Source organism: Tamandua tetradactyla, chromosome 4 (assembly GCF_023851605.1).
Source record: "Tamandua tetradactyla isolate mTamTet1 chromosome 4, mTamTet1.pri, whole genome shotgun sequence".
Lineage (NCBI taxonomy): Eukaryota > Metazoa > Chordata > Mammalia > Pilosa > Myrmecophagidae > Tamandua > Tamandua tetradactyla.
The window spans coordinates 31,925,840-31,947,257 of record NC_135330.1 but is presented as its reverse complement, the minus strand read 5'-3'; the positions used below and the strand labels follow the sequence as shown (position 1 = coordinate 31,947,257).

Below are 21,418 nucleotides of genomic sequence, written 5' to 3'. Positions count from 1 at the left end.
AAAAGACAACAGAAAAAGAAATAAAACTATAATAGAGAAAAGAAAGATTATACATACCATACTCCTTACCCCTCGCTTTCATTTACCACTAGCATTTCAAACTAGACTTATTTTAACATTTGTTCCCCCTATTATTTATTTTTATTCCATATGTTTTACTCTTCTGTTGATATAGTAGCTAAAAGGAGCATCAGACACAAGGTTTTAACATTCACAGAGTCTCATTGTGAAAGCTATATCGTTGTTCAATCATCATCAAGAAGCATGGCTACTGGAACACAGCTCCACACCTTCAGGCAGTTCCCTCCAGCCTCTCCACCACACTCCGAACAACAAGGTGACATCCACTCAATGCACAAGAATAACCTCCAGGATAACCCCTCGACCCTGCCTGGAATCTCTCAGCCACCGACACTCAGTCTCACCTCACCCTTCCCCCCTTGGTCGAGAAGGTTCTCTCAATCCCTTGATGTTAATTCTCAGCTCATTCTAGGGTTTTTCTCAGTCCCTTGATGCTGAGTCTCAGTTCATTCCAGGATCCCCGTCCCACGTTGCCAGGAAGGTCCACACCCCTGGGAGTCATGTCCCACGCAGAGAGGGAGAGGGTGGTGAGACTGCTCGTCATGTTGGCTGGAGAGGGAGGCCACATCTGAGCAACAAAAGAGGCTCTCTTGAGGGTGACTCTTAGGCCCAAACCTTAAGTAGACTTGACCTATCCTTTGTGGGGTTAAGTTTCATATGAGCAAACCCCAAGACTGGGGGCTCAGCCTATAGCTTTGGTTATCCACACTGCCCGTGAGAATATCAAGAATTCAACCTGGGGAAGTTGAATTTCTCCCTGTTCTCACCGTTCCCTGAAGGGGGCTTGCAAATGCTTTTCCAGTCACTGATCAAATCATTCTGGGATTCATCGGGGCATCACTCTGGACAAACCAACAAAATCTCATGTCCCACCTGAGATTCCAAGTGGCAGCCATGTCGCACTACCCAAGGCAGAGACCTTTTTACTTGAGTCTTTATATCTCTCTCAGCATCTGCTGTTGGGGGTGTATGTAGTCAGAGTTCAGTGCCAACAACTCTTACACAAAATAATTGTACACACAACAGGTACCCAAAAATACAATGCAAAACACAAAGCAAAAAACTCTAAAATGAATGAATTACTGTACATACATACAGAAATAACTCAAATAGTATCTTCCCTTCTTTAAGGGTTTTACGAAAATCCATCTTCTCCAGCGCAGCCTTTCAGTCACTCTTGGGTGCAGGGCTGCAGTCTTTGAAGTCAGCTCCTTTCCCGTCTTCATTAAGTCCACCTCTCCTTTTTTTGGTACCATGTGGCTGACAGTAATGCTGTTAGCCAGTTTTACTGAACGTGTACCACATACCCGGCACTGTGCTGTTATGTTTCAAGTGTTTCATTTTTAATCCTGTGGCAAATGAAGAAACTGGGGCCCAGGGGGTTTTGCAATATTGGCTCACATCTCTTGCATGCCATTTGTTCTAAGTACTTTTACATGGATTATTGCATTTAATCTTCACAACAACCAAGGAGATAGGACATATATCTCTGTATTATAGTGAGGAAACAAGGCACGAAGAATAGTGAGGAAACTGAGGCACAGAGCTGAGGTAACTAGGCGAACTTCCTATGGGGCTGGGATTTGAACTTTGTTCTGATTCCAAAGCCCTTAACCTCATCCTGCCCTGTCACTCATGCTTTGGGAAAGTTCGCCTGCATTTTTTGTTCTTTCCATGGAACTTTAAGCCCCTGGAGGCAGGGTCTATCTTTGACTTCCTTTCTATCTCCCCCAGTACCTAGTCCTAGCTGCATGCATCAGACTCTCCAGAGATGTGGGCGTCTTGATAGGAGGCAAGTACTCTGGTGCATTTCCATGCTGACCAGGCCCTAGGAAGATTGAGCTGATGTGATTTCCATTCTTTTCTCTATAATGCAGGAACCACAGACAGAATTTGGAATTATGCCCGCTTACAGATAAAATGCCCCAAATGGCACAAGGATGATATTTGGATGCCAGAGGTAGCAGAAGCTGGCAGTCAGCTGACTTCCAAGAAGTCTTATCTACATTTCTCTCTCTCTTTCTTTCCCTGCCCGGATGGACTAGTCATTGGCCCCAACTCCTCTTCACAGGTGTATAAGCTCCTTTATGCTTCCCGTCTGGCAGATTATGGCCTCGTGTCCCAGGCCTTGCTTTACTGCGAAGCCATTGGCACGGCCCTCCTCAGCCAGGGAGAGAGCAGTCACCCCGTGCTGTTAGTGGAGCTCATCAAGGTGAGCATCTCAGAGCCTTCCCTGTAGGTTTTTATCTTTGGCGTTCAGATGAAACCATTGTAAAGCAGCCCAGACTCCACATTTCATCTTCTTTGAACGTGCTGTAAGATTGGAGCCAATGGCTGTCTTTGACCGTGTATGCGTGCCCACATGTGATAAGCAGAGACCTGACGCTGTGCCCACAAAAGGATGCTGTGGGTGGGGAGTGGTGGGATTAGGGGACTGGAGACCAGGCGCGTGCTACACCAGAAGTTCTCTTGCATTTCCTCTTCTGGTACAGTCCAACTGCGTGCTACTGTGAGCCGCTCTAATTATAAAAGTGGAAAACAGGAAGTGCTCCTTATTAAAATGCTTTTAAATGCATGGAATATTTCCCACATGTAAAATATGTTTAAGAAAGACAACAAAAATATCAAGCCCTCATTTATGGAGAAGAAAACAAAAATCAAGCAGACAGTTCCAATTAACTTAAGAAAAATCCACTAGCTGGAGAGCCAAAAGGCAACCTTCCCTAGATTTTTGTTGTGTTATAGACGAGGTCCAAGTGCTGGATTCATAGCCAGTAAAATCCGTGGCACCAAGTACCTGTTCACTGAAATTTCTGCCAACAGGATGATGGTTGCAAGGAGCTCAGGGACCCAGAATGAATAAGAAGGAAAGTTTTGGGACTTGATGGTATAGAAGAACCTTACAACAGAAAGGGTCCCTGGGCCAGCTGCATGGACATCATCTGGGAGCTTGTTAGAAATGCAGAATCTCAGGCCCCTCTCAGATCTTCTGAATCAGAATTAGCACTTTTACCCAGTCCCCAGGTGATCCCTGTGTGCCCTGAGGTTTGAAAAGCACAGCAAGAATGCAGACTGCTTTGCAGAGAAACGTAAGCCGGATAAGCGTTTCCCCTCATTTTATTTAGCACCTGACACCAAGGTAGATTGTTTCCTTAAGTTGCAATTTGGGGAGGATAGCTGTTGAATTTGTGATTTCTCAATTATTCTTTATCATCTTAGTTTACAAACGAATTAAGGCTCTCTTTCTTTTTTGTCCTTACTTCCTCTTTCCCATTGTTTTTCCATTTCTCTTGTTTCACTCTCCACTTTTCCCTTTCTTGCTTTCTGCCTCTGGCTTGTCTGGAAACCTGGCACAGCTAGCAGAAAAGCTGAAGATGTCAGATCCCCTGGCTTTAGAGAGACGTCGTGGAGACACGGACCCGGAGCCCAGTTGGCTAGTGCGGCTCCGGAGGCGGCAGCAGGAGCTGGAAGTGGGAGAGGTGGGCCACCGAGGGCCGGTGGGCTGGGCCCTTTGCTCCCTCTTCCTCACTCCCTCGGACACAGAATAGGCACTGACATCAGTAAGTCCCCACTCCTCACCCCCTCGATAGGGCGTAGCTTCTCCATCACCCGCAAGGCACAGTCTGGTGTGGAAAGGGCAGCAGTCGGAGCTTCCATGCTGCTGCCTCTTTCCCGAGCGGCTCTGTTCGCCCCCCTGCAGATGACCCTCCCCACCCTTCTCTGAGGTCCCGGAAAATAATGTGTCACGACCATCAAAGCTTCCACATCTCTGTTAGGAACAATGGATCACAGCAGACCTGTGTCACTTTCATGTAATGTAGGGCAATTGCTTAAAAGATTTCTCGGCCTTTCCTTTTTCTTCTGACAATGGCAGAAGCTGCCGGTAGTAACTGGAGCAGTAATTGGAACAGGGCCTCCTCCATTTTCTTCCTGCCGCTCTGCACTGGGGAAGGGACAAGGTGGAGTTTTAAAAGCAGGCATGGCCCTCACACTGCCCTCTCCTGCATGCCCCAAGGTTCCCGGTTTAGTTCCTTTGGCTTGCCCCTTCCTTTGGGAGAGGACAGATGACCCTTGTCTCCAGGCGGGCTCTGCTGGCCCTGAGCAGAGCTGGGAGAGCAAAAGGGCTGAGGCAGAGCTGTCACCCATGTGACCCACGGAGACCTTGAGATTTCAGCTGGGATTCCATCGCGTTGCTTTCCCTATTGGAAGTATCCTTTTGACCTAATTTTGAAACCACTTTGTTTTCTGTCCTTATTTGACCTTCTGTCACTTAAAAAGATTTTACTTTATTTTAAATAGCAGATGGTAGCAGGAGACATTGGCGATCCTCGTTCTGCTCACTCTGATATTTTGGGAGCCAGAGGACCAACAACAGGTACCCGAGCTGATAGCCTGAGCAGACTCAGAATCTGATCATGCGAGATTGAATGAAGTAGCCCCGGCCCCACCCCGGCATGCTTCTCCCCTTCTGCCTGCTGACGTCTGTCTGGCCTGACCTTCCCAGGCACAGCTTGAAACCGACCTCTTCTGTGAAGCTCCCGCTGTCCCCCATTCCCACCCACCTAAAACCCTACCTCCTTCTAGTTTCCGCCCCACAATTCAGGTTTTAACTACTGTATTGCGTCGTATCATTATTGACTTATTTAACTTCTATTAGTACCTTCTCCTCAGCTAAATAAGTTTGTTGAAGACAGGGATTATCGATGATCTGAGTTTTATGATAGTGCTGGGGAGATAGGAAGCTCCTAAGATTTTTGGAAATAATCAGTTGCCACACGTGAGTGAATTCAATATATGTTTCCAAATCGTTTTCCCCAGATCTTTACTCTTTCCTCGGGATGCCTCTGAATGGTGGGCCTGGCAGGGGTTACCAACCCCAGTGGGCACCACACCCTTTCCCCACCTCACTCCCACAGTAGGGTTGGGTCCTCATCTCGTCCCTTCCAGCCATTTCCCAGCCTTTTTCCCTTTCCTCGCGATGAGCAAGGGAAGGAAAGACAAGGCGTGCCTGGGTTGCTGCTTCTCAGCTTTGCCGCTGTGTCCCCGGATCTGTAAAGGTGAAGGAGTAGAGGAAAGCCTGGCTGGGTTGTCTCCCGATGGCCATTTCCGGCTAGATGTCCTGCTGCCCGCTCGAGTAGGCGGACCTGCCGCTCGCACCTCGTATCAATCATTTTACGCCTCCACACCTTAGTGTATTTCCTCAGCAAGATGCCAGAGCCAGAATTAATGAGCGCCAAGATGCCTTCTGCACACACCCTGACTCTTTAAAAGGAAAGCCATCATTTCTGCAGCCTGATTTGGATTTTTAATTGGAAACTCTCTAAATTTCAAAATACCCAAGTTCCTTAGGAAATCCTTAAGAGAGAAAGATTTATCTGAAAAATAAAGAGGTGTGAAGTTAGGTGGGATTATAATTTTTGCCCTCCCAACCCTCTGGTTTAAGGCTCAGCAATCATATAAGGTAGTGTGGGAAATCACTTTGTAAACTACAAATCATGAACGATGCAAGGCGTTACATCCACTGCTGAATTTTACTTACCACATGAATGGAAGCCACTCCAATGACCCGTCCCTTGTGACTGCTTTTCAAAGAGGATACGGGCAGAAATATTCTTTGTGTCTATGCAGATACCATATTTCAGGTCTCAATTCTTCCTCTTTGCTCTTTGTCCTTAGAAAACACTTTCTACCAGGATCTTTTGGGACACCAAGGCTACTCAGAACCCCTCGGCCACCGCTCAGCCTTCTGGCCAGTGCCTGATCAGACAGTCCTGAGCCAGCCCAGCTCACAGCAGCCCTTTCCCCCTCAGCTGGGCTCTCGTCCTATGGGAGGTGGTGCAGGGCAGACAGGGGCACCGGGGCCTCTCCACTCGGTTCCTGATGCCCGTCTACCAGGGACTGGCAGCGGTGTGGCAGTGGCAGCAGCTCCCGGAGGAAGGGTCTGGGAGGAAACCATGCAGGCTTACCCACCCCTCGGTGAGTCATGCCAGCCAGGTGGAAGCCTTGGGCCAGGGGGTCCTGGAGGAAAGAAAGCAGGTGTGGGGTGGGAGCTGGTAAAGACGTAAATAGTGGTAGTAGGGTGCTCGTTATTGAGGGCCTACTAGGTGTCAGCCACCGTGCTGGGAGATTGTTTTCTAATGCTCCAGTCTATCTCTCTGTTGGGATAAACATAGCAAAACAAATGACAGCCACTACTTAGATTACATCATTCTAGGAAAGAGGCTGCAGGGTGGAGAAGATGCCACCTGTACCTTGCACTGCTGTAGCTTTGGCCAAGTCCTGACATCCTAGAGCTTGATGTCATCCACTGTGGCCAGATGCCCGTGCTCCCTTCTGTTCCTAGTTCCCTCAGGCCTTTCAGCCCTTGGACAATAGGGGTGGGTGAACAGCACTGAGCAATGCTGGGGAAGCCAAATAAAAGGACTGGACCTTAGAATTTCTAAGACAAGGTTCTCTCCCAAAGGGGAGACTAAAACTGAGGAGAAGGGGGTGGAGAATGAATGGTCTAGTTCCATGTAGCCCTGATTTCCAAGATTCTTAAGGTGCGACCTTGGAGTTCAGAGGCAGAGGTTGGGTAACGAGCATCTCTGGAGCAGCTGGCATTGAAGGGAGCAGCACAAGCTGACTTCTCACTTGCTGTGATCTCCTTTGGGTATTGGCTTCTGAGCTCCAGCAGTGTTTTGATGAGAAAAGCCATCTTCAAGAGGAATGGAAAAGATACAACTTCAAATGACTCATTTTCTTTCTGTTTTGTGCCACAGGGGAGAACACAATGTCTCAAGAAACCTTCCAGCATCCTGATGGTCAAAAGATCATTTCCATTCCACAGGTGGGAGGTCAGAGCATTACCGAATGCCACTGCCACCCTGCTGCTCCTGGCTTTTTACCAGTTGCCCCAGTTTCTTAGCCACATGCAAGCTCCTCCTCCTGGGCTGACCAGCTCTCTCTCCCAACCTGCCTTGTTTCTACTTGTTTCTTTTGGTACCCCATCTGGGGAGCTGGGGAGGAGGCCGTTTCCTGTTTCTGCTTACTCCCACTGCCCTGTGTCTGGGTGGGGAGGGGGCCACAGAGCTGATTTTAGCTTGCTTTGCCTCATAGACCTCTGCTTCCTCTGACGTCGTCTTCTTACTGCTGCCCCAAACCTTCACCAGACCTGTCCTGCCATGGGAAAACTCTGGATATCTATTTCTTTACTTTATCTTTTGCTTTATTTTTAGGAGAGATCGATGTCAGTCTCGCTTAGGCAGCAAGTCTCGCTAAGGGTCACCATGTCTAATTAATTATTGTCCTATCTAGTTGTTGAGCGATTCACCCCTTCTCTCAACAAGTCACAGTACTGGTTCCAGACTTTAGATGGTCTTCATCTTTGCTGGTTGGAGGGTTACATCATGTAACTTTCTCCAGTAATAGTGGAACTGTAACCCCTTAAAATTTTTCTATTAACTTCATTGTTTTTCAAAATTTTTTACCATAAAAAGCAGTACATTGTTGTTACAGAAAACTTGGAAAATAAAGAAAAGCATCATGTAAAGAATCAAACAAATATCACTAATAATTCCACAGTCAAATATTTTGATAATTTTCTTCCAGAGCTTTTATCTGTGTGTGCGTAGACACTGGTTAAGTCATTACAAAAAGGTTTATTTCTATCTGTTGTTTAATATTATACAGTTTGGTTTTCCTGTCATTCATAAATATGATTTTTAATATTGGTGTGATAAAATGGGTATGAAAGTATCATCATTCATTTCTTCATTCACACATATTGAGTTTGACAATGAATCAGGCTTGGCACACAGTAAATACTTTTTTATATACTGTCAAAGTATTTTTCAATCGTTGTACTAATTTTATACCATGTGCTTTTTGAGCAGTGCACAATGTAAATTTAAAGGGGTGTGAGCACATTTTACTCCTGTTTTGTACGTGAATTCACAGTGGATCTTGAGCAGGTGTGCTAGAAGATGAGCTCTTAGATGCATTAGACCCATCAGTTGTTGCACTCTCCAGCCTTTTGGGATTGTGGGTCCCTGTGGATGTTTCCTGGCCATCCTGATCCACAGCAGTAGTGTCCATAGCCCCTGCTCCAGGGTTTGGCAAAGCTCTGGAGGACTAATTTTTACCACAGAGAAAGCACAGAGGGCAAAACTCCATGGGATCAGGCATAATATAAGACCTGAGTTTGGGCTTTATTTTTTCCTCAGACTTTTGGCAGATTATTTTTTGTGGCTAAATCTTTCATCCTTATCAGTAAGATATGATTCCAAAGACTATCCCACAGATGTATTGAGTGGATCAGATGAAGGAGTGTATGTACATGTGCCTTTGTAACCTGCCAAGTGCCATCCAGATGTTAGTTCTTATTTTCTTTAATTCCAGGTGACACTGATTCCCAGAGCACAAAATATGTCTGAGAGCTCAGTCAAGGAGGATGAGGAGGGCTCCTCAGATGGTACAGATAAAAATCCTCCACAAAACAGTGAACAGAGAGAAAAGCTAGAAGATGTGAAAGAGAATGCAAAGGTGGAGGAATCTGTTCTTTCTTTTCCTCCCCATCATTTCCCTCCTCTTCTCCCTCCTTTGGCCTTCCCCTCCCTTCCCTTCCACTCCCCTTCTCCAGTGGTGGAGCAGAGATGGGAATCTGTCCTTTGGTTTTGTCCCCTCTCCATCTCACCACTCCCATGTTGGGATGGGGTAATCTCATATTCATTGGGGGTGGAACAAACATATAGGCAACGAAAATTCCCTTTCCCCTTCCAGAGCTCAGGATTTGGCTGGTTGAGCTGGTTTCGATCGAAGCCGACCAGCAATGTGTCACCCACGGGAGAAGAAGACTCCTCTGACAGTCCTGATTCTGAGGTGATGGCTGGGAGAGGAGGGCAGGAAGCTCCATCCTCTGTGGGTGGCAGTTTTGTCTTGGTGTCCTAGGCCTGCTGTAACAATGTACCACAAACTAGGTGGCTTCAAACAACAGAAATTATTTTCTCACGGTTCTGGAGACCAAAAGTTTAAACCAAGATGTCAGCAAAGCCACATTCCTCTGAAACTCATAGGGGAGGGTCCTTCCTTGACTCTACTAACTTCTGACATTGGCCAACGGTCCTTGGCCTTCCTTGGCTTACAGATGCAGCACTTCCACCTGCGCCTTCATCATGATGTGGCCTTCACCGCTATGTCTGTTGTGTCTCCTTGCCCCAGTCCCATTGGATTTAGTTCCCATCCTACTGCAGAATGACCTCAATTATAACTAACTGCATCTACAGCGACTCTGTTTCCAGATGAGGTCACATTCACAGGTTCTGGGCAGTAGGGCTTCCACATCTTTTTGGGGGAATCGATTCAATCTATTACAGGCCTTTCCAAGGAAATTTCCTCAGCACCTCGGTAGGCCTCAAGCTGGCATCTCGACCCCAGTGTGAATGAAACAGAGGTTTCCCAGTGGAAGATTGTGGGAAATAATCAGGTCCTGCAAAGGCAGATTGTGAAAGGTCTTAAAAGTTAGGGTGGAGAAACTTAACTTGAGAGAAGCAGCAGTAGGGAGTTCATGAGCAGAGGCGTGGCGTGAGGGTGGAGATGTTTGACGGAGAGTGTTCAGTAGTGGTTGCTGGGTGGGGAGCCACACTTATGGGCACTGCAGAAGCACATGCAAGCGGGTATGGGTTTGTTAACCACTGATCCCGCCTTTCTTTTTCCACAAAGCATTCCGAATCCAAACCATCTCTTTGCAGGAGACCTCCCGAACACCTCCCCGACAGACAAGCCCGAGCCTCTCACTGACACCTCCTCCTGGGGCCCAGGCTCTGCACGTTGCCAGCCCCTTCTCCAGGAACACGGGTACCATGGGCCTCACATCCTCTGGGCTGCCTGTGGTTCTCTCAGCCCTCCAGGGTGGAGGTATCTTGCGGGGGTGCGTCCTAAGCAAGGGAACCAGCAATGACTCATTGCTTTCTAGGTGGAGGTGATGGTCAAGGATCTGTGTCTGGTGCAGGAGAAGCTGAGGGCATTGGGATTGGAGGCTTGACAGTGCCTGAGGTGAGCAGACCATAGGCTTGAACCTAGGACCCCACAGATGTCTGGTGTGTGTGAGGACTGGACATTCTGGGAGGACTGGAGGTGCCACGCTGTGAGGGACTGATTGGTGGGAACTATGGGGAAATCTTCCTTAGGTGAAGTCTGAAGAATTGCTTCTTTCCTCATCCCAGTAGGAGCCAGAATTCACCAGTGTCCTTGGCAAAGGCTGTAATAAATTCCTGATGGATTGTCCGTGCCAGTATGGGTTTCATGCCTATTGCTGTGAAAACATTTTTATTTCTTGCAGCCTGGCTAGAGCACTCTTGTAATATTGTAGGCCTTTCAAAGAATACATTACTTTTTCTGACGATATAGATATAACTTATTGTGGGTTAGTTCTCCTTCCTCTCTTCAGGAGTCAGGGCACCTGAGCCTCTGCATTGTTTATCCCAGACCGTGGGTGGATTGTTCTCACTTTAACCATATTTGTTTCCTTGAGATTCCCTGAGTTCTATTCCCATCTCCCCATCTCCATCTCTTGACCCAAGTTGACTCTCAAGAAACCCCTGCGATAATTCTAGAATCTGAGAAGTAGTGACTGATATGGTTGTTTTAAATTATTATTATTTTGTATCACAGGGTGCCTCCTCTGGGCTCTACTCCAGCCCTGAGGTTCTGCTTCCTCCACCTCCCTTGAAAGGGGCTGTTCCTCTCTACAATCCATCTCAGGTCCTTCAGGTAAGGACGCTTGGAGGTGGAGGGGTAAGGAGCACAAGCTTTGAACTAAGGAGACCTGGATTTATAATTCCTGGTGATCACCTACTGTAGTTAGCTCTTGAGCACTTACGTAACTTCTCTCAGTAGTTTCTTCATCTCTGCAACAGAATTCTCAGTAGGTACCTCTTAGAGTAGTTGTGAGGATTCAGTGGGATAAGGTGTGCAAAGGGCCTGGCACACAGTAAATGCTCAGTAAATGCAGCTATTATCAGTATTGCTCTTGACCTCTAATAGTTCTTCAGACTCTTGGGAGACGCAGTTTGTACTGGCCTCACTGGTGTGGTCTTCCCCTAACTCTTTCCTGGAGTGAGGGTGTCATTGTGAACATGGAAAGAAGCTGAAATGCCTTCTCCTCAGTGGCCTAGGGTAGACTTATCTCTGTTAGTATATCATTTGTCCTCCCTGCTTGATAAAATGGAATTTCCTTTCACTGCATTTAAGAGGTGAAGGTGTTGAATGAAGGTGGGTCATGAGGACAGGACCATTGGAAACCACCTGCAGCCAATGTTTAGGTGAAGTGTCCTAGACTTTCAGGATGCACCATCTCAATCTGACCAGTCAGCCTTGGGGCTATAACCTCCAGTAATATTTGTTCCTTCTTTTCCAGCTCTCCACAGCTACTAGCCTGAGTCGGCCAAATCGCCTAGCTCAGCGCCGTTATCCAACCCAGCGATGATGAGAACAGCCACCTGTCCCAGACTTGTATTCTGGGAGTGCCCCTTGTATGTCGGCCTGTTTTCTTAGCCTCCCAGTCCTTTTGCCATATTCTGTGCCTCAAGACATTTGCACTAGCCTCTGCCTCCAAGGGTGCTCAGAAGGCAAGGGACAAGGCCTTCTTAAATGCAGTCCAACTCCGTGCCTTAAGTTAGTATCAGAATGATGGAAATCATTTTGTCAAATGGAAGAGCTGGGTATAATAGCAGACTGAAAGTGAGCACAATGGCATGGCAGCAGCACTTTGGGTGGTGGTTTGATATCCTCAGGAAAGTTAGGGCCCCAGGAATGCCACTGCTGGAATAAAGGTGATACCACTGAGTTCTGCAGCAGGAAATTACCGGGGTTGCAGAGGCTCAGAGCAATAGTCTACACTAACTTTGGCTCCTTCCTCAGTCTCAGTTATAGACCAATACATGGTTTTAGTTAGCAAAGTTTTTATACTGAAACTTTATTATTACTTCCCTTCGTAATTCTTTCTTCAGTGACATTTCAGCAATTTCCTTCTCAGTCCAAGTTTTGGGCACATTTTCTGTGTGGCTCAGAGTAATTATATTTCTCTCACTTTCTTAGCTGGTCCTATTTTTTCACATTCTGGCATCTGGCTATCAAGTTAGATTGCTGTAGGCATCATATTGTCATGGTAACTACTGAAACTAATGATGCAGATGGATGGAACATCAGTATAATAAACGATGGAAAATGTTCCCTAAAAATTCATCCCTTCCATAAAAGGGGAGAAATGAGTGCCTGATATTGTTAATACCTCCCCTCCTACCTCAGGCCTTTGCAAATTGATGTTCGGAGGGTCACAGGAGCAAAGCGAGGAGGGGGACATCTTGGAAATTTCCATTTTTCCTTTCACGTCTAAAATAGGAATGACTCTTGCTGTTTGTCAGATTTGCTGAAAATTGCTCCTCACAAAGAACATTTTTTTTGTATGTGTAATTGAACATACAGGTTTTGTACTATAATGTACTTTGGTTCTGACATTGATCGCGATTAAACCCAGATAATTTTATAGCAAATGCTTGTCTCTGCCTGATTTTTGCAGAGGGAGAAAGTACATTTAGTAGTCTCTTCTCTGAAATCTTTCTAACAATGGTTTCATTGTGTGATCAGGTGTGAAAAGCTGGAAAAAGTCCCTTGTTAATGATGAGCCTAGGGATTGGCCTCTTAATTTCCAAGTCTACTCTAATATTATTTTTTTCAATTTTTAAAAATATGAACAAAAATGCCTCTGACACAAATTAGTCATGCCATTAACTAAGTGTTTCATATTCTGTTCCCTCAAAAGTTTATTCGCTTTGCAGATTAAATTAGGAAATGCATGCAAAGGGGTTTTAGCATATAGAAAACCTCAGTGAGTGCTGTCCCCCTCTTCTCCTTTGGAAGGATGCTGCTTTTTCGGTTGGGTGTGCTGACACCCAGTGGCAGTAGGGTGTGAGTTTCATGGAAGCTAAACAGCCTGTACTTAAATCCTACCTCATCCGTTGCTCACTTTGTAACCTTGGGCAAAGTTGCCTAACCTTCCTATGCTTCAGTTTCCTCATCTGTACAATGAAGATGATAATAGCGCTACCAACCTCACGGGGACCTTGCAAGAATTACATTAAATGAATCAAACTCTTAGGAAAGTTTCCGGTCGATGCTAAGCATGAAATGTTTTTATTTTTATTTTTTAATTTATTAGTGTGCAATGTAATAAGTAAAATTTTAACTTTGTTTCCTACCAGATTTAACTGTGTCTTTTTCATTCTTGACATACATGTATAATGGGAACGATACTTTAAAAATACTTGCATATGTGTCCTTGCCAAGCCGGGATCTCTTTTTGGCATCCTGTTTGTCACCGATGCTGGGTCCTAGGGCTTATGCCACTGGGAAGAGTGACCCAGGGAAGTCCTCCCCTAAACAAAGAAGCACTTTAGAGGAGGGGAGTGGAGACCAAAGAGGAAGGCAAAGAAGTCAGGTGCCTGTGTCCTCGCGCCCTCCTGGGTAAATTATCCGCAGAAAACCAGTGGCCTCCATGTGGTCACCACAGCAAGCCCTGAACTTATTTACTTCCCAGGTAGAGAAATACAGACCCATGAATAAATTTTCTGAGGGGGGAAAAGTTAGGGGATTTTATATAATAGAAAAGGAGGGTATTCACGATGGTTATGCCAACTCATGAATGGTAGCTTGTACTCTGGCAAAGTCAGAATGAGTCCATTAATCTGTACGTGGTTGGTTAAAACTAGTCCCATTGTTTACTGATCAGGAAAGAATCTTCAGTTATGTCCACTGAGGGTCTGATGAACTGGGGTCACTCAAAGTTCTTAATTGTTTAACAGCTTCAGCTGAGTAATGGTGGTGCAGGTTATTCAAAGTTCCTTGGCATTCCGTTGCTTCAGTGGGTTAAAACTAGTTGTGGTAAAACAAAGCCAGTATAGCTGCAAGAGGGAACTATTCCATTTACAAGGTGGTAGTATAGGGGAATAGAGCAGGTTGTGATAGAAGCAGTGCAGCTAGGAATGGGGGACACTGGGGCACTGATGGTGTTGAGGCCAGTGGGAGAGGCTGGGAGAGGTTGCAAGCCTTGAGGAGAAGCTGGCTTTTGGCTCAGCAACTTGTCCTACCTGGCTCTGTAGCCACAGCAGCTTCCGGTGTTGTGAGCAGATACACGATTTGAGGCAGAGCCCGTAACTCCCAGCAACCTGATGTGTTGTGGACCCGAGCGGAGGACAGTTGCACATGCCCCAGAAGTCCAGAAGAGACCAGACGTGGCCAGACCAGCCACCTGCAAAGAATGGGGAACATCATATAGACCATAGCCTCTTTCTCACAGTTTATTTTTGTTGGTGGGGGGAGAGGGGGAGGAATGAACAGTATTCACCCTCTCTGAAAGGAAAAGGAATTACTAGAGGACACTAATTAAAAGGGGAAGTTTGAGATATTAATGGGCAAGTTTGTTTGCATGGGCAAGTTTGTTTGCTCCCTTGCTCCTCAATGGGTGGCCAGCTTGGAGGAAGGATAGATCAGTTTTAGGAAATAAGGAAGCTACATTTTCCTGAGTAGTATATAAATTTGTGATCTTGCTATATACATATCATTTAATGTTTATATGAAAACATAAACTTTTATATTTAAACTTAATGGCAATAATTTGAAAGAGAACATGTATTTATCACATATCACCATTGCAGCCTTCTATCTAACCCCCTTATGTGACTATGAAAATGCCAACCAGCCCTTTTTCCTCAGTCACCTACATGTACTCCCCTTTCAGCCCTAACTCAGGCTTTAAGATGCTCAGGATCAAAGCCTCTGCTAGCTATTTTTTTTTTCTCCTAGAAATCTTCCTTCCCTTTGGTCTCATCTTCTGAGCAACATAGAAGAAAAAGATACTGCATCCACCTCTGCACCAAAATCGAAATGTTTTTCTACCTAAGAGGGATAGGCGGAACATTCTTGTGCATGAAAAGAATAATAGGTGTGTAATTTGGATCTCTCCATTCACAGGAGTTTCTCTGACACTTTTTTTTTTTTTACCCCCGGAGAGTGGAAACAGAAACACCTTTCCCCTCATCTGTTTGCCGTCTTAAGCTGCTAATTGCACATGGCATGATCTACACGCGCTGCGATGTTGGATACTTAACAGGGGTTGTCCCTGAGCATGGCCTCGAACTGCCGGCTGCTCTTATGAAGTGCTTATACCAGGGCTTCCTTCATTCAGGGCCTTCAGAAATGGTCTTTTAATGAGATCCAAAGTGATTTTGAGTGGGGATTAACAGCATATTAAAATGCTTTTATTACAGTCTCACCAAGTAGAGGAATCTGCTTCCTGTAATTTTAAAAAATATATGTATGTCTCCAGATAATTGTGCTTCTCTGGAATTAGGTCCCTAGCAGTGTAACTCAAACACCACTGTCTTATGCAAACTGCTTGTTATTTTCACACGACGTGCTTTCCTGGCCCTTACCCATCTTAGAGCAAGTTAGTTATCTAAGTTTTTAAAGAATCTCAAAAGAGGGAGGAGATAGCACAGCTTCCTTTGATATTTCAGCCTACAGTGGCCCATCCTCAAACATTAGGTCATTCCTGAGCCTTGATTCCCACATCACTCACGTGGCTCTTAGACTTTCAGCTGGGACTCAGTGGAGGTGGAAAATAGCTGCTGACAACCACCTGTACCTGGAACTTTTTCACACTCTGGAAGGCCATTACATCATGCTTCTACTTATGAAATGAAGCTTGGGGATTAAACCAGTTTAATGCTTGGAGTCTGTTGGCAGCTATGGTGGCCAGATACTCTGAGTTTCAATAATAATAATAATAATATAATAATAATTATTATTGAGTACTTACTTTGTGGTAGGTGCTATGATAAGCATTCTGTGAAGTATGTACTGTTAGTATTTTAACATATTATAGGTGGCAAATCCTAATACTGAAGAGAGGGGTTAAGTAACTTGTCTGATGCCACATGGCTAGGAATGGTGGAGCTGGAATTAGAATCCAGGTAGTCTGACTTAAAAATGTGACTTTTAGCCATATTGTCCCAGGACACACATTCTCTTCTTCATTACATATTAATTGGAAGATGTGTCAGGTATTGGACTGATTTCTGAACAAAGATGGTTTTGACACTTAAAATACTGCCTATTGGGAGGTTCTGACTTGTAATACCTGTGCTGTATAATGTGAAAACTCTTACCCTAGTGATATGCACAAAGAACTTTATACATTGATATTTCTTAACACCACAGGGATTTCGTATGTTTATTTCCATATTAATGTATGAATATCCATAAATATTTCATAGTTTTTTGGAAAATACCTAAAATCTTCAAACTGTACCAGCTGTTGTAGGATAAGGCCAAAGTTAAGTTCACCGCTAGCTGTTTAGAACAGCCTATCTGTTGGCCAACCTTTTTAAGAGACATTCATCCATGGAGGATGACCATGAGGTCTGAAGGAACAGGCGTAACTGTGATCACAGATCCATGTATCATATGCAATGAGAAATGGCATCTGAAAGGAGGATAATCTGATTTAGACTTGCCATTAGAGAATTCCTTTTTCTTTCACCCGACTTTTACAGGAGGCAGAAAAGGACCATGAATATTGCAGTGCAAATCCTCAGAAGGGGCGGACCAAGGTGGGAGCAGGTGTGATTTTTGTGTGTGCACTTAGATGGGTGCATCCCATGAGGATCCCTTCAAAATGGAACATGACTCTTTTCCCCAAAACTCTAGTCCCAGTCTCTTTTATTTCTCCTTCTTTACAATTATTCTTTTTTTTTTAAATATTTTTATTGAGACATCTTCATGCACATTCAACACATCCAAAGTATACAATCAGTGGTTCACAGCATCATCACTGAGTTGTGTATACATCACCATGGTCATTTTTAGAATATTTGCATCACTCCAGAAAAAGAAATAAAAAGAAAAGAAAACCCCCATGCATCTCATACCCCTTATCCTCCCCCATTGACTTTTGCAATCTCAATTTTTTGCAATCTCAATTTGTCTTTTTACCTCTCATCCTACACCCCCATCATTGTTCATTTATTTTTTTTGCCCTTTATTTTTTACTTATCTGTCCATGCCTTGGATAAAGGGCATGCCAGCCGTAAGGTTTTCACAATCACACAATCACACTATAGAAGCTATATAGTTAGACAATTATCTTCAAGAATCAAGGCTACTGGAATAGAAATCAACAGTTTCAGGTTTTTCCTACTGATTACTCTAATACACTAAAAACTAAAAAAGGAATACTTATATACTGCATATGAATAACCTCTAGAAATACCTCTCAACTTCATTTGAAATCTCCAAGCCACTGAAACTTTATTGTATCTCATTTCTCTCTTCCCCCTTTTGTTCAAGAAGGCTTTCTCAATCCATGATGCCAGACACTTGCTCATCCGCGGGAGTCATGTCCCATGTCGCCAGGGAGATTTATACTGCTGGCAGTCATATCCCACATAGGAGGGGAGGGTAGTGAGTTCACCTGCCTAGCTGGTTAGAGAGAGAGGAGCATCTGAGCAACAAAAGAGGTTCTCTGGTGGTGATTCTTAGGCATAATTACAGGTAGGTTTAGCTTCTCCTTTGCAGGAATAAGTTTTATAGGGGCAAGCCCCAAGATTATTGAGGGCCCAGCCTATTAAATTGGCTGTCGCCAGTACTTGCGAGAACATCAGGAATTCCCTAGGTGGGGAAATTTAATATTTTTTTCCTTTCTATGTAGTTCCTCAAGGGGACTTTGTAAATACTTTTTTATTCTCTGCCCCAATTACTCTGTGATATATCAGGACATTGCACTAACCTGTACAAACCAACAAGATTTCACTCCCTATTCAAGATTCCATGTAATTATGGTGTTTGAATAAATTGACCGCACAAGGTAAATTAGAGAGTGTGCCACCAAATATAAAAATTTTGCACCAAATAATATCTCTTCCTTTGGTCTTATACAGAAGTTGGAATTTTAAAATATAGACCATGTCATCCTTTTCCCTGCGTTCTGATTTACCTTAGTCTATCCAGATGAGCTTTATTCATAGTTCTAGCTGAAAGTCTATCACCTTTTCAACTTTTCAGATGGTTCCTGTATTGGGTAATGCTGACTTTCACAGCTTCAGAGGTCTAACTCTGAGTCTCAAGTGTTAAACAAATACCCTAAGTTCCAGCGAACAACCCGGTTATACACAAATAACTCAGTTTCTGATAATTTAGAAATAATAGTTACATTTCTGGAATACATATGACTCTGTAAGAGCTTACAATCTAGGAACCTATGCAACAGGCCTTGACCTGATAACCTGTGCTCTCGATTTCAGTTCTCCAAGTCTGTATATTATAGTTGGTCCATATGAATGAAGCAGGATAATATTTGTCTTTTTATTTCTGACATTTCATTCAGCATACTGTCCTCAGGGCTCATTCACCTAGTTCCCTGCCTTATGACTTCCTTCTTTCTTGTGGCTGCTCAGCAGTCCATTGTATGGAAACACCACAGTTCCCCCATCCATTCCTCAGTTGTCGTACCCTTAGGCCACTTCCATCCATTGCAGATCATGAACACTGCTGCCATAAACACCAGTAGACAAACGTCCACTCGTGTCCCCACTGTCAGTTCTTCCAAGTATGCACCTAGCAACAGGGTTGCAGGATCATGTGGCAATCCTATCTCTAGTCCCCTGTGGAGCCACCCCACTGACCTCTAGTGGGGCTGTACCACGCTTCTTCCCTACCAACAGTGAATAGGTACATCTCTCTCTCTACATTTTCTCCAGCACTTGTATCTCTCTGGATACTGTTTATTTTTAAACAGTTTTATTCACACATCGTACAATCCAACCTAAGTAAAAAAATCAATGGTACTTGGTATAATCACATAGCTGTGGCTTCACCACCACACTATATATGAGAACATTTCTTTTTCTTCTGCAAAGAGTACCCCTCTCCCAAATCCCATGCTTACTGACAGTTAGTTTTGGCATATTGCCTTTGCTACATTCAATGGAAGCATATTACAATGTTACTATTGACTACAGACCCTAGCTTGCAATGATTGTGTTCCTCCCCCCACATACCATATGTGCCAGTTTGAAAGGATTATGTGCCCTAGAAAAGCCATGTTTTAATCCTGATCCATCTTGTGGAAGCAGCCATTTCTTTTAATCCCTATTCAGTACTGTAGGGTGGAAGCTTGATTAGATTATCTCCACAGAGATGTGACATGCTCATTTGTGGGTATTAACCTTTAATTAGAGGTAGATGTGACGCCACACCTTCCAGGTGGGTCTTGATTAGTTTACTGGAATCCTTTGAAAGAGGAAACATTTTGGAAAAGCTTCAGAGCCCCCAAAACTGGGAGAGTCCATGCAGCCAGAGACCTTTGGAGCTGAAGAAGGAAAATGCCTCTGGGGGAGTTTCATGAAACAAGAAGCCTGGAGAGAAAGCTAGCAAATGTTGCCATGTTCACCATGTGCCTTTCAAGTTGAGAGAGAAGTCTTGAACTTCATCAGCCTTTCTTGAGTGAAGGTAACCTCTTGCTGGTGCCTTAATTTAGACATTTTTATAGATTTGCTTTAATTGGGACATTTTCATGGCCTTAGAACTGTAAACTTGCAGCTTAATAAATTCCTCCTTTTAAAATCATTCTGTTTCTGGTATATCACATTCTGGCAGCTAGCAAACTAGAACACCATCCCATTTTCAACGTTTTGCAATGTTGACATTCATTTCATTTGTTCTCCCTCATGCAAAACATTTTTATATTTTTACATTTAATCACCATCATTGTCCACTCTAGGCATCCCTAAATTACATATATTGTCCCAGTCTTTATCCTCTGTTTCCTTCTGGTGCCATACATGCCCCCCAGCCCACCTCCCTCAACTATACTCACACTCAGTTTTGTTCACTGTATTTACAGTGTGGTGCTACCATTAGATAGTATTGTGCTATCCATTTCTGGATTTTTACAATCAGTCTTGTTGAACATTCTGTACTCTTTTAGCACCAAATTCCCAATCTCTACCCTCTTTTTATCTCCTGAAAACCTGTGTTCTTAACTTTAACTCTTAAAGTTCACTCATTAATTTTAGTTCATATTATTGAGGCCACACAATATTTGTCCTTTTGTTTCTGGATAATTTCACTCAGCATCATTCCTCAAGTTTCATTCATGGTGTTATATGCTTCATGACTTCATTTTGTCTTATAGCTGTATAATATTCCATTGTATGTATATACCACAGCTTGTTTAGCCACTGTCTGTTGCTGACATTTGGGCTGTTTCCATCTCTTGGCCATCATGAATAATGTTGCTATAAATTTAAGTGTGTTCTTGCGTTCAGTTTCTCTGAATATATACCTAGTAATGAGATAGCTGGCTTATATGGCAATTCTATACTTAGCTTCCTGAGGAACCATCAAACTGTTTTCCAGCACAGTTGCACCATTCTACATTCCCAACAACAACAATGAATAAGTATGTCTCTTTCTACACATCCTCTCCAGCACTTGTCATTTTCTGTTTTATTTTTTTTTCATAATGGCCATATTAGTGGGTGTGAGATGATATCTCATTGTGGTTTTCAGTTGCATTTCCCTAATAGCTGTTAAAATTGAGCATCTTTTCATATGTTGTTTAGCCATCTGTATTTCCTCTTCTAAAATTGTCTGTCCATGTCTTTTGCTCATTCTTAAATTGGGTTGTTTGTTTTTCTGTTGTTGAGTTGTAGAATCTCTTTATATACCTGGATATTATACTGTTATCTGATATGTGATTTCCAAATAGTTTCCCGTTGCATTGGCTGCCTTTTTACTTTCCTGATAAAGTTCTTTGATGCATAAAAATGTTTAATTTTGAGGAGATCCCGTTTATCTATTTCTTTTTCATTGCTTATGCTTTGGCTGTAAGGTCTAGTGAACCACCTCCTATCAGAAGATTTAGAAGCCATTACCCTACGTTTTCTTCCTAAAGTTTTATGGTCTTGGTGCTAGTGTTTATATTTAATCACCACTTTGATCCATTTTTAGTTAATTTTTCTATAGGATGTGAGATATATGTCCTTTTCATTCTTTTGCATATGGATATCCAGTTCACCAAACATCATTTATTGAAGAGTTGGGTTGGTTTGACCATGTATCAAAGATCAATTATCCGTAGATGAGAGTCTATTTCTGAACACTCAATTTGATTTTATTGGTCAGTAAATTTATCTTTATGCCAGTACCATGGTGTTTTGACCACTGTAGCTTCATAATATGCTTTAAAATCAGGTAAGTAACTTCATTTTTCTTTCTCAGGATATTTTTAGCTATTTAGGGG

General features: G+C 43.8%; 1 protein-coding gene across 12 annotated transcripts in view; it reads left to right on the top strand.

Annotated features, from left to right (window-relative positions):
* Positions 1–17,061, top strand: part of SEC16B (SEC16 homolog B, endoplasmic reticulum export factor) — a 99,291-nt gene extending 82,230 nt beyond the window's left edge. For 5 of the 12 annotated variants that reach the window (XR_013174117.1, XR_013174119.1, XR_013174118.1 and 2 more), the window contains exons 16-27: positions 2,153–2,293; positions 3,438–3,560; positions 4,381–4,456; positions 5,758–6,057; positions 6,843–6,910; positions 8,461–8,604; positions 8,842–8,940; positions 9,810–9,915; positions 10,034–10,113; positions 10,732–10,830; positions 11,477–15,058; positions 16,671–17,060. Coding sequence is in view for 4 of the 12 variants with exons in the window: in XM_077157094.1 (XP_077013209.1) it covers positions 2,153–2,293; positions 3,438–3,560; positions 4,381–4,456; positions 5,758–6,057; positions 6,843–6,910; positions 8,461–8,604; positions 8,842–8,940; positions 9,810–9,915; positions 10,034–10,113; positions 10,732–10,830; positions 11,477–11,545 (1,305 nt within the window). In the remaining 8 variants the exon portion in view is untranslated. The other 7 variants (XR_013174123.1, XR_013174122.1, XR_013174121.1 and 4 more) reach the window with 6 other exon arrangements.
* The last annotated feature ends 4,357 nt before the right edge of the window (positions 17,062–21,418 follow it).